General features: G+C 33.5%; 1 protein-coding gene across 1 annotated transcript in view; it reads left to right on the plus strand.

Annotated features, from left to right (window-relative positions):
* Positions 1-17,976, plus strand: part of LNPK (lunapark, ER junction formation factor) — a 67,541-nt gene that overhangs the window by 37,401 nt on the left and 12,164 nt on the right. The window contains exon 8 of the mRNA XM_023514173.1: positions 11,153-11,365. Within this exon, the coding sequence (XP_023369941.1) occupies positions 11,153-11,365 (213 nt within the window). The remainder of the gene's footprint in view (positions 1-11,152; positions 11,366-17,976) is intronic.

Raw genomic sequence — 17,976 nt, forward strand, 5'->3', positions numbered from 1 at the left:
AGATTCTGCATACATTGTGAAGGTAGAAACCAAAGGATTTTCTGATGGATTGGATACAGAGTCAGAGAAGGAAGAGTCAGAGATGACCTCAAAGATTTGGGCCTGAGTAATTGAAAGAGGGAGTTGCTATTTACTGAGATGATGGAAACTGCAAGAGAAACACTTTTTGGAGGGGGCCTTAGATGGAGTGGTAAAGAAGAAGGTTTGATTTTGGATATGTCATATTTTAGATGTCTATTAGCCAGACATCCAACTAGGGATTTTAAGAAAGCAGTTGAACATGTGTTTGGCAAACAGGAATTATCTGGGCCAAATATACAAGTTTGGGTGTCATTAGTATTTGGTGGTATTACAAACACAAGACTGGTTGAGGTTACCAAGGAAGTAACTATGGAGGAAGAAGATAAGAAGACCAAGGGGCATGCTCTCAAACTTTAAGGTGTTAGGGTGATGAATAGGAATCAGAATAAGAAACTGAAAAGAGATGGTGAGTAAAGTAAGAAATGTAGAGAGTTTGGAACCTGGACGCTAAGCAAAGAGAGTGTTTCAAGGTAGTGATCGTTTGTGACAAATACTGCTGCCAAATAAGTTGAGGGTTGAGAATTGGCCACTGATTGTAGCAACATCATTGAGGTCCTCAGTGACCTTGAAAAGAGTAGTTTTGGTGGAGGGAGGATGGGTGCAAAAGCCCGATTAGAAAGGACAGGAATAGAAAAGTTAGAAACAATGAGAAGAGACAACTCTTGAGTAAAACGGAATAGTAGAGAAATGGATGGTTGGAGAGGGAAGCATTTTGCCTATGTGAGCACGTAAATAAATAATAGCATGTTTATGTGGTACTGGGAATGGCCTAGACCACATGGAATAATTGATGACATAGGAGAGAGTGAGAGGAGTTGCTTTGGAACAGTCCCTGAGTAATCAAGAGGGAATGTGATCTGTACAAAGGGAGAAGTTTTCTTTTGATAGGAGTGTGACAGTTAATCTCTAGTAACAATGTAACTCCGGGAACATGGGCAGATATAGGTAGGTGGTGGGAATTGTCTTCTGATTCTATTTTTTTGAGGTACAGTTAGGGGGACATAGTGTTGGGAGCTTGAAGAAAAGGTATGAAATAACTTTCTTTTGGAGAATGAGGGTCTAAATGAATTAGGGAAATGTAAGAATGCCAGTGGACCCTACAGCCCACTTAAAACTAATAGTAATAGGTTTAAAGCATGATTCTGTGTGTTTTTCCAGTTATGTTCACCTGTGTGGATGTAGGCATGGAGTAGGCAGATGGTTGGTTTTAAAAAGGGTTTGCCTTATGAATGAGATAAGGTGATAAAGCAGCCAAGAGGTGAAGCTGTATGCAAGGGAGTGACGATAACAATGGATTATGAAATTTAGGGAGATTATGAGGACATGAGCGGTGGTGATGGATAGTTAAAAGGTACTGATAATATTAATATGCATACAGAAATTTGCAAACTCAGCCTGCAGATATGGGCCAAGACCTTTTTTTTTTTCTTAATGGCTCTTTAGCATAGAATGGCTTTACATTTTCAAAGCATTCTAAAAAATAGCAAAGAATAAGAATATGCAACAGAGACCTTTTGTGGGCTGCAACACTCTGACTCTTTGCAAAATAAAGTTTACTGATCCCTTAATAATTAATGGATTGTAGATCCCCCTTGGATTTGGTAGCAGTAAGCTGGGGATATTAAGTGTGGCTTAAGAGTAGTATGCTTAAACTTGAGAGAGAATTAGTTATTCTTAGAGGCAAGGTTTCTAGGATAGGTTATGACCGTAGGAGTGATTGAAGTAGGAAGAATGATAAGATTACTAGAAGATGCCAACTAATAGCTAAAAATTAATCTTTAACAGACCCTCCTATATATTTTTTATTTTTTATTTTATGTTAGTGTGAGGGTACAAACAACTAGGTTATAGTATTTGCATTTGTTAGATAGAGTCCCTCTTATAAGTTGAGTCCTGCACCCAAAAGATGTGCCACATACCCTTACGTTGTCCCTATTAAGTGAGAGCATACCAGTCCCCTCCTCTCTTTCTCTCTCTCTCCTCCCTTGTTGCCAAAAACTCAAATGAATTGAGTTTTTCTCTTATGTGGAGTATGTTAGATTGTCCCCCCTCTCTTTCTCTCTCTCTCCTCCCTTGTTGCCAAAAACTCAAATGAATTGAGTTTTTCTCTTATGTGGAGTGTGTTAGATTGTCTACAGGCTTCATATTAGTACTGAGTACACTGGATATTGGGTTTTTCATTCTTATGATACTTTACTGAGGAGAATGTGTTTCAGCTCCATCCAGGTTAATACAAAAGATGCAAATTCTCCATCTTTTTTATATGGCTGAATAGTATTCCATGATTTACATATACCACAGTTTGTTAATCCATTCCTGGGTTGGTGGCCATTTAGGTTGTTTCTACATCTTGGCAATTGTAATTAAGCTGCAATAAACAATGCAAATGCCTTTATGATAGAATGATTTTTTTTCTTTTGGGCAGATACCTAGTAATGGGATTGTGGAATTAAATGGGAGTTCTAATTTGAGTTCTCTGAGGATTCTCCATACTCCTTTCCAAAGAAGTTGTATTAGTTTGCATTCCCACCAGCAGTATTAAAGTGATTCCTTTTCTCCACATCTGTGCAAGCATCTGCAACTTTGGGACTTTGTGATGTGGGCTATTCTCACTAGGGTTAGGTGATATTTCAGGGTGGTTTTGGTTTGCCAGTTCTCTGATAATTAGGGATCATGAGCATTTTTTTCATGTTTGTTAGCCATTCATATGTCTGTCTTCCTTACAGAATGTTCTGTTCGTGTCTTTTGCCCAGTGATAGATGGGATTATTTGCTCTGTTTCTATTAATTTGAATTCTCTATAGATCTTAGTTATCAAGCCTTTGGCAGATTTGTAACATGCACATATCTTTTCCCATTCTGACAGTTGTCTTTTTGCTTTAATTGTTATGTACTTAGCTTGCAGAAGCTTTTCAGTTTAAGTTCCATTATTTTTATTTTTACTGTTGCAACTGAAGTCTTCTTCATAAAATCTTTCCCAGGCTGACATCCTTGAGAATTTATCCCTACACTTTCTTCTATGATTTTTATCATTTCATGTCTTAGATTTAAATCTTTTATCCATCTTGAGTTAATTTTTGTAAGTGGTGAAAGGTGCAGGTCCAGTTTCAGTATTTTACATGTGGTTATCCAGTTCTCCCAGCACCATTTATTGAGTAGGGATTCTTTTCCCACATGTATACTTTTGTTTGGTTTATCAAAGGTCAGATGGCTATAAGATTCTGGTTTCATCTCTTGGTTTTCTATTCAGTTCCATAAATCTATGTCTCTCCTCATGTGCCAGTACCATGCTGTTTTGATCACTGTGGATTTATAATATAACCTGAGGTCTTTGTTTTTATTACTAAGAATTACCTTGGCTATATGGAGTGTTTTTCTGGTTCCATACAAAAACAAGAATGGTTTTTTCCAGTTCTTCAAAGTATGATATTGGTATTTTAATGGGGAATGCATTGAATATGTAGATTGTTTGGGGGAGTATAGACATTCTAACAATGTTAATTCTTCCAAGCCTATGTTCTTCCATTTGTTAATGTCTTTAGCTATTTCTTTTCTTAGGGTTTCATAATTCTCTCTGTAGGGATTCTTCACCTCTTTTGTTAGGTATATTGATCTGTCCAGTTCTGTCAGAGGGGTGTTAATATCCCTAGCTATTATAGTGCTATGGGGTATCATATTGTTCAGACCAATTAAGATCTGTTTCATAAATCTAGGAACATTTAGGTTGGGTGTATAAATATTTAGAATTCAATTATCCCCTTGTTGTATTGTTCCCTTTATCAGTAGGAAGTGACTATACACACACACACACATATATATATAAAATAATAGCTGTGTACATTAATGCAATTATGGGGTACAATGTGCTGGTTTTATATACAATTTGAAATACTTTCATCAAACTTGTTAACATAGCCTTTACTTCATTTTCTTACTTAGTTAAGACATTTATATTCTGAATCACCTATTCATTCTCTTTTGCCTTTATGTACTACCCAGAACCATTACTGAAGAAATTACAAGAGAAAAGTTGATTATATCCTGCCATAACTAAATTTAAAATTACGTTGGCAGAAAATTTAATAGTTTTAGCATGAGGCTTACAATTTCCTATTCAAGTAGACTTTAGAGTTCACTTACTTGTGTTCCATGGCACCATGGAAAATTAAAAATTTATGGAAATTATAAATCTTTTGATCTTCATCCAAGTAGAATGATATTTCATATTTTGCTTTTTTGGGGGGAGGAGTATGTATGTATATATGAAAGAATCTGGAAAATGCCTTATAAAATAATAAATTTACTTTTTGGGTCATCTTAAGTATCAAATCTATACTGTTACATTATCAATTTTATAACAGATTATCCCAAAACTTAGTGGCTTAAACCAGCATTCATCTATAGCAGTGGGTTTCAACCTTTTTTTATCTCATAGCACACTTGAACCTAGTTAAACTTCCATGGCACACTTAAATTATGTTGATTTAAAAAAAGTAAAAAACGAATTTACTTTAATATACTTTCTGTATATTTGATCTTCTTTCAGAAATAATTTAATTAATGATCTTTTTTAAAAATTCATTTTTATTGTTTGGGATTCATTGAAGGTACAATGAATTATGTTGTACTGATTGCATTTGTTACTTTAAGTCCCTCTTATAATTGTGTCCCACCCCCAAGAGATGTGCCACACACCATGAACCCCCATCTCCCTCCCACCTCCCCTCTACCTACTCCCTCCTTCCCCTACCCCCCACCTTGTATTAGATCATCTAAGGCCTTCCTATTAGAATTGAATACATTGGATTCTTGCTTGTATATGCCAATAACAGCCAAGATGAGAAGCTAATCAAGGACACAATTCCCTTCACAGTAGGAGATAGGAATATACATAACAAAAGTGGTGAAGAACCTCTACAAAGAAAATTACAAAACCCTAAGAAAAGAAATAGCAGAAGCCATTAACAAATAGAACGTACCATGTTCATGGCTGGGAAGAATCAACATTGTCAAAATTTTTCTTTCCCAAATCAATTTGCAGATACAGTGCAGTCCCCATTAAAACACCATTATTATATTTTCAAGATTTGGAAAAAATAATTTTTCATTTTGTATGGAACCAGAAAAAAAGTCATATAGCCAAGGTAATTCTTAGTAATAAAAACAAAGCCAGGGATATCACCCTATCAGACTTTAGGCTATACTACAAGGCCTTAGTGATCAAAACACATGGTATAGGCACAAAAATAGAAACATTGACATTGGAAACAAATAGAAAACCATGAGACAGCTACCTAATAGTTGATAAACCAAATAAGAATGTACACTAGGGGAAAGAATCCCTTTTCAATAAATGGTGTTGAGAGAACTGGATAACCATGTGTAAAAGACTGAAAGTGGACCCGCACCTCTCACCAATTAAAAACATTTACTCTCTCTGGATAAAAGATTTAAATTGAAGATGCAAAATGATAAAAAACTGCAGAAGAAAGGGAAAAGATTTTATGAAGAAGACCCCTTTGGCAATTGCAGCAACCCCAAAATAAACAAACAGGACATGACCAAGCTAAAAAGGTTCTGCACAGTGAAGGGCACAACAACCTTTAGAATGGGAGAAGACATTTGCATTCTACCAATCTGACAAAGGACTGATAACGAGAACCAACAGAGAACTTAATCTATCAGACAACAGCACACAATCCCATTTATAAGCTGGCAAGCAACATGAATAGAACCTTCTCTGAAGAAGATGGACAAATGTCCAATAAACATGAAAAAATGCTCATTGTCCCTAATCATCAGAGAAATGCCAATCAAAACCACCCTGAAATATCACCCCAGTTAAATATCACTGGGGCTATTCTCTGCCCCAGTGAGAATAGCCCATGTCACAAAGTCCCAAAGCTGCAGATGCTGGCATGGATGTGGAGAGAAGGGAATACTTTTGCTGTATTGGAGGGATTGCAGTGAAGTATGGAGAATCCTCAAAGAGCTAGAGGTAGATCTTCCATTTGATTCCACAATCCCCTTACTAAATATCTACCCAGAACAAAAAAAATTATTTTGCAATAAGGATATTTGCACTAGAATGTTTATCACAGCTCAATTCACAATTGCCAAGATGCAGAATCAACCCAAGTGCCCATCAACACATGAATGAATTAATAAACTGTGGTATATGTATACCACATATAACTAAATTTATATGTATATTACTAAACTAAAATTATATGTATATTTATATTCAGCCATAAAAAGATGGAGACTTTGCATCTTTTGTATTAACCTGGATGGAGCTGAATAACAAAAATGGAAAAGCAAGTATCCAGTATACAAAATCAATAGATAAACCACTACACTGAGAGAAAACATAATTAAATTCGAGTGGGGGGGAGGGGAGAGAAGGGGAAAGGGAGAAATGAGGATGGAGAGGGATTGGTGTGATCTCACCTAATGGGCACAATGTAAGGATATACAGCACACCCCCTGGGTGAAGGGCTCAACTACAACTTGGATTTTACTGAACAGAAGCAGTGTAACCTAATTGTTTGTACATATTAATCTGAAATTAAAAAAACTCACAAATATAAAAAGCCAAATTTACTCTGAATTTAAGCATTTTCACATCTGTGTATTTGAATCATTCATAGGCTTAAAGATTCCTCACATCTTACTCAAATCCTAGTTACTGAAATTTTTTCTTATGAGTCTTAGAAGTAGGCATGGTAGTTTGGAAAGCCTTTAACCAGTGCTAGGGAGAATATGAAAATTGCCTTTGTAGTTTTGCCAATATTTTCATTTTAAGGAAATTTGAAACCTGGTGGGTTTTTAGTCATGTAAAGAACTGGTATTATCAGCTAGAGTAAAAATCCAGGCCTCTTGACTGTTGTATGGTGTTCTTTCTACTACAGCTTAATACCAGAACAAAGACAAAATCTTTGTAACAGTATAAAAAGAATCAGTATTTAAAAATCTAATAAATTATGGGATGATTATTTGTACTATGAAACATTCATCCCAAGAATTATTTAATAATAAGTTGAAGTTATACATGTAACTTTTCATATAAATTATAAATTCATACACTTAAACAACTTCACAAATAACTTAGGGGGCAACATCTAATTTGTAAATTAATACTTAAACATGTTTAATAATTTCTTTACAAATTCTAAATTGCTTAGCTTTGGTGTATTGCAGTTGCTGGAACCTTTAGATGTGCACTACTTCTATTAATAGCTCCTGCCTGTTAAGGTTTTCATGTGTTCTGGCTAAGCTCTTTGTCTTGATTTTCTCATTGAATCCTTAACAACAATCATAAGTGGTAGGTATTCTCATTATGTGAAAGCTGACCTGAGAAATGTCATCAACTTGGAAAAGGCTGCATGCACAAACAGGGCGGATTTAAAATCAAGACTATTTGATCCCAGAGTCTTTGCTTTGCACGACTATGCTCTTTTATCACTATTTAAAACTTTGTAATATAGTAATTTTTAATAAATCTCATTTTGATCCTATTTGCTTCATTTTGTATTAATAATGATGTATCTTTTGCTTCATCTTTCCGTTGATAATCATACATCTTTGGGGGTTGAGTGTGATATTTTGATATTTTGATACTTGCATGCAATATATAATGATCAAATTAGGATAATTAGGATATCCATCACTTTAAACATTTATATTTTCTCTATGTTTGGAACATTGCAATTCTTCTTTAAGCTATTTTGAACTCTCCAGTATGTTTTTGTTAACTATGCTCAACTATACTGTCAAACACCAGATCTTAGTCCTTCTATTTGTACCCCCATTAACCAACCTATTGTTAGAAACATCTTTATTCATTTATTTTTTGGTTTTATTTTTTTTTTGAGGCAGAGTCTCACTTTCTTGCCTGGGGAAGAGTGCTGTGATGTTATAGGTCACAGCAACCTCAAACTCTTGGGCTTAAGTGATCCTCTTGCCTCAGCTTTCCAAGTAGCTGGGATTGCAGGCATCTGCCACAACACCTGGCTATTTTTAGAGATGAGGTCTCCCTCTTGCTCAGGCTGGTCTCAAACTCCTGAGCTCAAGCAATTCACCCTTCTTGGCCTTCCAGAGTGCTTGGGATTACAGGTGTGAGTCACCACGCCCTGCCTAAAGATTTCTTTAAAGTGAGTTTGGTTAATGGGTCTCTTACTTCATTTTGAATTTAAATCCAATATAGATATGTCATATTTAGTGTGATTTTGTTATGTCATTGACATTGATGAGGTTGCTGAAACGTCCTCCAGTCAAAAAATGGACCACTCCTTATGATTCTTTTCCAGATTTATGTGAATTGCTTACTAATTCATGGGGGTTTGTATTTTACATTTAAATGTAGGAACTATTGAAGATAACCATTATGACTATTTTGTTGAGTACTGTAATGCAAAACATTTATAAATGACAAGTAGCTAAAAGTAGATAAATCTTAGCTATTTTAAATTGAAACTACCAGAATATTTCATAACACCTTACCAAATATAAATTAGGTACTCTATTATTAACTATTTTAAGCTGTGGATGATATTGTAATCCTTTGTCACCTGCTTTTTTTCTTCATTTATTTATTTATTGCTGTTTTTGGCCCAGGGCTGGGTTTGAACCTGCCACATCTGGCATATGGGACCAGCACCCTACTCCTTTGAACCACAGGCACCGCCCACCTGCTTTTCTTCTGAAAAATTTATGCAAACTACATTTTCTCTCTTTCATGACTTTTTCCCCCCCTTTGCCTACATTTGGAATTAGAGAAATTAAGCTAAGTCTGTTTTATGGAATGCTAGCCATAGTGTCCTTTGTTAACTAGTTATAGATTTCACTTTTTAGGAGTATGTCAGTGATATTAAAGGAATATTTTAGGATTTTTCACAGAATAAGTGCACATTCAGAGGAAGCAGTCTGAAGTCTGTTCAAGAAGTAAAAAGATGATAGCTATTTTTAATATAGTCTAATAAATGGTATATAAAGAAAAGCTTTTTTTAATCTTGAAGAAAAATTTCGCTTTTTGAGTTATGTTTTACCTGAAAATTGACTAAAATAATTTATAGTATTTGATACCTTATTTTTTAAATTAACAGTTTAAACTACCAAATCTCAATATGATTTCATTGATCTGAGTACTTCACAGAATTTAATGGTTTTCCTAATGTGTAACCACCTATAAAGGTGTTTCCTGTGACTTAAAAATGATTAAATGACCAGCTAATTTGTAAGAGATGTTAGGATATGATTACCTCAGGTAATATCTGAAATTTTCAATATAAATTGCACAGATACTAACAAAACATAAAGACGGTTCCACTGATATAATGATAATGTACGTATAATTTGTAATTGTAATGGCTAATAGAACATTAGTTAGTCTCAGTAATTATAGCTTAAATAATTTGAAAATAGTTATATGAAAACAGTCATTTGAAATATTTATTCAATAAATGTGAACTATTGATTTATAGACATTGTCTTATTTAATCCTCCTCATAATAATTCTGTTAGTTGAGAATATTATTATTCTAATTTTATAGATAAAATAACAGGTTTGTCCAAGATAAGTAACCCATGAAGTCATGTAGGCAGAGCCAGGGCTCCAAACAAACCTTTCTGACCATAGGGCCTGGGTTCTTAGCTAGAAGACTAGATTATGGGGAACCGAGATTTAACACTAGGGCTCTAAATTACAATAAACCTTTCATGAAAGTCTTTAACCTGTCAAATAGAATCCAAGTATTTTGCTAACCCTGCCAATTAAAATATAACTCCTTTAGCTTTATCCCATTAATTCAGGATTTCTTATAAGTTAATGTAGTATGTAGAATTAAAAAGTTACAAGGACCAGGCATGGTGACTCATGCCTGTAATCCTAGTACTCTGGAAGGCCGAGGCAGGACTATCACTTGAGGCCAGTTGTTCAAAACCAGCCTGAGCAACATAGCGAGACCCTGCCTCTACAAAAAGAAGGACATTAGCTGGGTGTGGTGGCACGTACCTATAGCACCAACTACTCAGGAGGCTAGGGCAGGAAGATCATTTAAGTCCACAAAATTGAGGTTATAGTGAGCTCTGATGTCACTGCTGCATTCTAGCCTAGGCAACAGAACAGACCAGACGCTGTCTCAAAAAAAAAGTTATAAGGGCTTCTTTATTTGAGATTTTACCACTGACATTCAAGCAAGATATTGGTGGGAATGGAGAACAATATTATTTAATTTTATGTTATCAAATGTGGGTCATGAAACTTTTTCTATAAAGGGCAAGATAGTAAGTATGGTGAATAGCTGTGAGGGCCATATGGTCTCAACTCTTTGAAAGCAGCCATAGACAATATGTAAACAAAAGAAGGGAACTGTGGTCCAATAAAACTACAAAAACAGGCAGCAGCTTGGAGCTGGCACATTTGCCAGCCCTGTTATAGAAAATCTTGTAATTTCTGGAACTGTAAACTAAAATTTATATACGAAGAAACATTTATGCAGAGTGGAAGTTTTCTTTTATTGAATGTTTTGGCAAAAACATATTTGCCAAAAATGTAGTAATACCATAAAGGAGAATGGGACTGGTACTTAATTGGAAAGAATATCTTTTCAGCATTTCTGTGACTACTTAGATTAATTACTTTGTAAATTATTTAGTAATTCCAGAATATACTTGTTTCTTAAACTTACCAATTGTTTGAATTTTGAAAAACAAATATACAATTTGGAATTTTCACTAATTCTGTTAAACATTTTTCCCTTTGTTATAGTTTGGGAGGTTTACTGTAAAAACACATGACACATAATTGGGTGATGATTTTATTTTATTGAATTTATTTTGAGAAGTGTTATCAGTAGATAGACTTAAATCAAAGCTTGTATAAATACATGCAGTTGAATTGTAAGTTCAGAAATGTTTTCAGTGTTACATTTTATAGATTTCTTATTAAAAGCAATTTAAGCCCTATAATGCCTTTTGGTGCCCCCAAATTTTAATAAATGTAAGTCATTTGTGATATTGACTAATATGGTATATCGGATATTAAATCTAGTGTATATACTTATTCTTCTCAGAGATTCGTCAGCGAACTGCAGCTCAAAGAAACCTTTCTCCAATACCAGCAAACTCTAACCAGGGCCCTCCTTCACAAGTTCCAGTATCTCCTGGACCACCAAAGGACAGTTCAGCCCCTGGTGGACCCCCAGAAAGGACTGTTACTCCAGCTCTCCCATCAAATATGTTACCAAGACATCTTGGATCCCCTGCTACTTCAGTGCCTGGAATGGGTAAACAGAGCACTTAATGTTATTTACAGTTTATATTGTTTTCTCTGGTTACCAATAAAACAGGCCATTTTCAGACAGTATGGAAATGGCATTTCATTTGGAATAGCAGAGCAGTTATCTGATTAAGCAGGAGTTCCGTATTCAATTAGCCATAACTCTTTACAGCTGGCACCTTGTGATACTGAAACCTATTTCTTGAGCTCATTTAACTGTTATGGCTTTTTTGTTTAAATGGCAATAAAACTTTGTAGTATTTTGTAGTCAACAGTATAGCATATCTTTTTATATTCAATTTTAGAATGGCTCCAGATTTATATAAAATAGGGTGAACACACTTTTGGACTGTATTCATGTTTTTTGCTAAACTCTGCACATGTGTTTCAGAAAGGATAGTCCTACATTGTAGTATACAATATTACTTTTGTTAATATAGGCTGGTAGATTCCCCCCCTTCCCCCCTTCTAAGGCATAGAACCGTAGTATTTTCTAATAGATATGTTATAAGGTTATATGAAGTGAATATATTTCCTTTACTATTTTATTTCTTGGATTCTCTTTTTTCACTGTGATAGATCTTTAGGGAAAGATCCAATTCTGGAATATAACAGACTATATTAACCTGTGGTTTCTTTTGGAGTGTGATTGGGACATAAAGTCTGCTGCTTCAGCAGTTCACATTATTTTATGTAGATTTCAATGTCAGATTATTGCATATGACAGCAAATAAATTATTTTGTTTTAGGTTATTTAGTCCTAATTTAGAATACTTTATTATTTCATGACTAATTACTAACATATAAATGATAATGATGTTGAGGCTAGGCTAGTTGATGTCAGGTAATCAGGTCATATATGTAATAAAATCAGTAACATTTTATTATTTATTATGGTAGATTTTTTCCTGTTTTCCTTTAAAAATACATGTTTTTAGAAGACAAAAAACTATTAATTTATAAACAAATGAAGAAAGCTGACTACAAATGAAATGTACAAATCTTGCAACTTTTAAAGTAGCTATTTTAAAAAATACTTTAAGTTTGACACATAGTAACAGCATGATTAGGCAACCATGTATTGTATGAAAGTGAGAAAAGTTAAATTGAAAAATGACTTATTTATCAATAGTTATCTGGTTGATTTGAGATACCAATGACTTATAAATATAAGTTCCTAATGGTTTAATGAAAAAAAATTTTTTTTGTGAGAATGCATGAATCGTATACATTTGTGTATTTGATTTTAAAGAAGTAAAAGTTTAGCAACTTGTAGTAAAAACTGCATTGTACATGTAAGGATAGAGCTGGAGAGGAAACAGCCTAAATTTCATGATCATGTAAATATAAGATATTTTTCTAAGGTTTTTAATTAGTTTCTGTGTGAAAGACTGTGTTTAAATTGTCTATTGCCAAAAATATGAATGAATTAAGTGATTTATTATTGATTTTTTTATTATAACATATTTATGGAAGAGAATCAATTTAATGTGTATTACCACAGGGCTCCCATATGTTTGAAAATTAATAAGCAGCAGGTACTTGATAATTTGCCAAGCTGTGTAAAAATGACCGGTATTCCTACAATGATTGGTTTTGATGTTTATACTAATTACTGTTGTCCATAACAGCATGAGTATGAAGTTCATTATTTTAAAAGTTATTAATATGCAAGAAGTTTAAGATATTTTTATGAAATCTGTTGTATTATGTATCCAGATTCTTTTGCAGAAATGTTCACTTTAAATATGTAGACATAAAATATGCCAGCAAAAGTTAAGTTGGCTTAAATGCTTTCAAAAGCTAATTTTGCTTGCTTATTCAAGTTGAAAATTTGATAATGAGGTATGACAATGTCTGGTTTCAAGTTTATTTTTCAATGATAATAATTGAATGTTGTTAGCATAAGTAAACCAATAACTTACCTGATGAAATCTTAAAAATATACTTGATTTGTAATACTAAGAACTTGTTCCAGAACCTGACTTTTATTTACTATTAACATCTGTAATCTTGAAGTCAGTTGACCTTTTAAGTTTGTGATTATTTACAAAGAAAATCTCTTTTTTCAATTACTTTAAGGTAATATAGTATTGCTGTCCTAAAACAAACTTGAATGCTTTAAAATTTTTGTGATAGTGTAGGAAGGGGTTGAAAAAAGAGAAAAAACATTTTTGTCACAGACATTTTGAAACATACTGTATCTGTGTATTTCAAGGCTTATACCAACAGGGTCCCATTTTGTGTCGGTTTCCCATGAGGTCTCTGTGTAAACCTCTCTTGCTGCCTACTTTATTATGCTTGTTTTACATAGGCAAGCATCATATTTTATTTATTTTCTCACTTTCTTCTCAGTGCCTTCTTCTGTAAACAGTACTCTTTCAGTTTTTTGATGGCAGAGAGCTATAATTCGTGAAGTTTGAGTATGTAACTTTTTTTAACATAAGTTTTAGAATTAAGTAAATTTAGTTAATATGTTATTTTTCCACTCCTTATTAGTCTTTTCTGATGTTGCCTAATTTATATTAGATATACTATATGGAAGACAGTGCATCTTTCTATTCATTTAGGTCAGTGGATCTCACCCTTCCTTATGCTGTGATCCTTTAATAGAGTTCCTCATGTTGTGGTGACCCCCAATCATAAAATTATTTTTGTATTAAAGGGTCACATCATTAAGAAGGTTGAGAACCACTGATTTAGGTCATTAATTTCTTTCAGCAGTGTATCGTAGTGTTCAGTTTATAGGTTTTGAACATTTGGGGGTTAAATTTACATATCATTATTTGATATTTTTGATGCTGTTACAAGGAGCATTGTTTTATTAATGATTTCTAACTGTTAATTTCTAGTAATCTAGAAATACAATTGATTTTCATATATTGATTTTGTATCCTCTAACCTTGCTAACCTCATTGTTTGGTTCTGATTACATAGTATTACATAGACAATCACATGTCTGTGAATAAAGAAAATGCTACTTCCCCTTTTCCAATCTGGTTTCCTTTTATTTCCTTTTCTTACCTTATCACACTAGCTAGAACCTTCAGTACAATGTTGAATAGAAGTAGACCTCCTTGAATAGAAGTAGACCTCCTTGAATAGAAGTAGACCTCCTTGCCTATTTGTTGATCTTAGGGGAAGAGCAATCAGCATTTAGCATGATGTTAACTCTAGTGTTTTTTTTTTAACAAATACTCTTTATCAGTTTGAAGTGCTTGCCTATCCTTAGTTGGCTGGAGTTTTTTTTTTGTTTTTTTTTTTATCAGTAATAGATTATGGATTTTGTCAGGTGCTTTTTCTGTATCTATTGAGATGTTCATATTGGGTTTTATTTATTTTTTGGTTTTAACTTCTGTTTGTATAGTGAATTACATTGATTTTTAAATGTTAAACCAATTTGCTTTCCAGGAATAAATCTCCCTTGGTCATGATGTTTTGCTTTATTTTATTTAATTAATTAATTTATTTTTTGAGACGGAGTCTCACTATGGTCACCCTCAGTAGAGTGCTATGGCATCACAGCTCACAGCAACCTAAAACTCTTGGGCTTAAGCGATTCTCTTGCCTCAGCCCCCAGGTAGCTAGGACTACAGGTGCCTGCCACATTGTCCAGCTATTTTTGTTGTTGTTGTTGTAGTTGTCATTGCTATTTAGCTAGCCTGGGCTGGGCTTGAACCTGCCATTTTTGGTGCATGTGGCTGACACCATCACCAGTGTGCTAAGGGCGTGGAGCTGATGATGTATTATTTTATATGTGTATTGTTGGATTCAGTTTTTGTTAAAAATGTTTACATCAGTGCTTATTAGGGATTTGGTTTGTAGTATTTTTTTTCATTTTTGTGTTTTTGTCTGGTTTTGTTATCAGAGTTATGTTGGCTTCACATTGTAAGTATTCCCTCTTTGATTTTTCTGCACAAATTTGTGTATAAAATGTGTGCACTTGTGTACAATTGGTATTATTTCTTCCTTTATTTAAATATTTAGTAGAATTTACTGGTTGTAACTTCTAGGCCTGGGTTTTTCTTTGCTGTTTTAACTAAAAATTAATTCTTTTTAATTAAGGGAAAACTCTAAATGAATTTCACACAAGATACCAAAATTCTTAATAATTTTAATAAATCAAATAGTTGTCTTTATGTTTTTGAGTGATCCTTTGATAGTCTGGTAGTCTTTCAAGAAATTTGTCCATTTTATCTAACTTGTACAATTTATTGACGTAAAGTCTTTCATAATATTCCCTATTGTCCTTTTAATACTTTTATAATCTGGAATTATGCTGGATCTCTCATTTCTGATATTAGTGTTTTGTATCTTCTTTCTTTTTTCCTGATTAGTCTGAAATTTATTTATCAGTTTTATTGATCTTCTCAAAGAACTAGCTTTTCTCTGTTATTTTTATATTTTCTAATTTATTAATTTCCTCTTTGATCTTTATGTCTTTTATTTTGTTTATTTTGGGTTTTACTTGATCTTTTTAGTTTTGTAAAGTAGAAGCTTAAGTTATAGATTTTCAGCCTATTTCTTTGTAATATAGGTGTTTAGTGTTCTGTATTTTCTTCTAAGTACTGCTTTATTTATTGCCTATTATAAATTTTGATACACTTTTTTCCATTGTCATTCAGTTCAAAACATTTTCTAATTTTCCTTTGAATCCTGAACTATTTAGTTATATGTCATTTAGTCTCCAAATATTTGGAGATTTTTCAGATTTTTTTTATTGCTGAGTTCCAGTTTAATTCTGCTATGGTTAGAAAGCATACTTCTTATTTGAATTCTCTTAAATGTATTAAGGCTTTTTTACGTTCCAGAATGCCATGTCTTGGTATTTTCTGTTTACTTGAACCTGTATTGATGGGGCATTGATTCTAGGACCACCTAGGCAGATACCAACATCCATAGATTATCTTCTTATATAAAATGGTATAGGATTTGCATATAAACTGTGTACATCCTCCTGTGTCCTTTTAAAAAATTTTTTTTTGTTGTTTGTTTAGATAGCATTTCTCTCTGTTGCCTAAGCTAGAATGCAGTGACACCACCATAGCTTCCTACTTCCTCAAACTCCTAGGCTCAAGTAATCTTCCCACCTCACCTTCCTGAGTAGCTGGATTATAGGCATGTGTCACCGTGCCCAGATAATTTTTCTGTTTTTTCTAGAGACAGGGTCTCACTCTTACTCAGACTAGTCCTGAACTCCTGGCCTCTACCATGTTTCCCCGAAAATAAGACACTGTCTTATATTTATTTTTTCTCAAAAAGACACACTAAGGCTTATTTTCAGGGGATATCTTCCTCTCTGTGCCAAAATGTATGGAGTGGCTATGCAAATATGCTGCATAGCCATGCCCATCACTAGGTCTTATTATTGGGGTAGGGCTTATATTTAACAAATGTATGGAAATCCTGCTAGGGCTTATTTTGTGGGTAGGTCTTATTTTCGGGAAACACGGCAGCAATCTTCCCACCTCAAATTCCCAAAGTGCTAGAGTTAATGTGTGAGCCTGCCCACTGTGCCTGCCCCCCTCCTGTGTACTTTAAATTATCTGTAGAGTACTTATAATACCTAATACAATGTAGTCAATTAACTTTTAAGGTGATTTAAAGAATAGAAAATCTCTTATATATTTACCTACATAACTGTTTCAAATAGAGATACCTTTGTGTAGCTCCTGTTGTCTGCAGTCACTTTCATTCTGCCTAAAGGATTTATTTTAACATTTCTTACAGTACGTGCAATTCTGCTAGTGATGAATTCTTTTAGTTTTTGTATATTTGAAAAGTCTTAATTTAATAAAAGATGCTTACACTGGATACAGAATTCTTATCTGACAGTTTTTTTTCTTTCCAAATTTTAAAGATACTGTTTTACTTTCTTGTGACTTTGATTTTTTTTTCTGATGAGAAGTCTGCTGCCATTCTTATCTCTGTTTCTCTATACTTATATCTTTTTTGGCTGCTAAAAGTAGATTTTCTCTTTATCACTGATTTTAAGCAACTTGATAATTTTTGGGGAGGGGAAATTATGTCTTTTATGCTTGCGATTTGTTGGTATTTTTGGATCTGTGGTTTTATGGCTTTCATCAAATGTGGAAAATTTTATACATTATTGCTTCAAATATATTTTTCTTTTCCTTCATTTCTCTGCTTTATGCACTCCAATTGCGTATATATGAGGCTGCTTGACATTGTTCCATGACTTGCTGATGATTAAAATATTTGTAATCTTTTCTCTGTTTTGTTTTGTTTCTATTCATATATATCTTCAAGTTCATGAGTACTTGTTTTCTGCAATGTCTAACTGCTATTCACATCATCTTGATTTTTCATTTTAGACAGTCTATTTTGAACTATAGGAGTTCAATTTGGGTTTCTTCTTTAAAAATTTTTCCATGTCTCTACTTAGTATATTGAATCTTTCCTCTAGATTCTCAAAGCACATGAAATATAGTTATAATAAATATTTTAAAATCTTTATCTACTGATGCAATTATTACTGTCATTTCTGGGTCAGTTTTAATTGCTTTTTCTTATTATGGGTAGTATTGTCCTATATTAATATGTCTAGTAATTTTTTATCTAATGCCAGACATTATGAATTACACTGTTTTTGTTTTT

The sequence above is a fragment of the Otolemur garnettii genome, unplaced genomic scaffold, assembly GCF_000181295.1.
Source record: "Otolemur garnettii isolate 467f Iridium unplaced genomic scaffold, OtoGar3 scaffold00048, whole genome shotgun sequence".
NCBI classification, from domain to species: domain Eukaryota; kingdom Metazoa; phylum Chordata; class Mammalia; order Primates; family Galagidae; genus Otolemur; species Otolemur garnettii.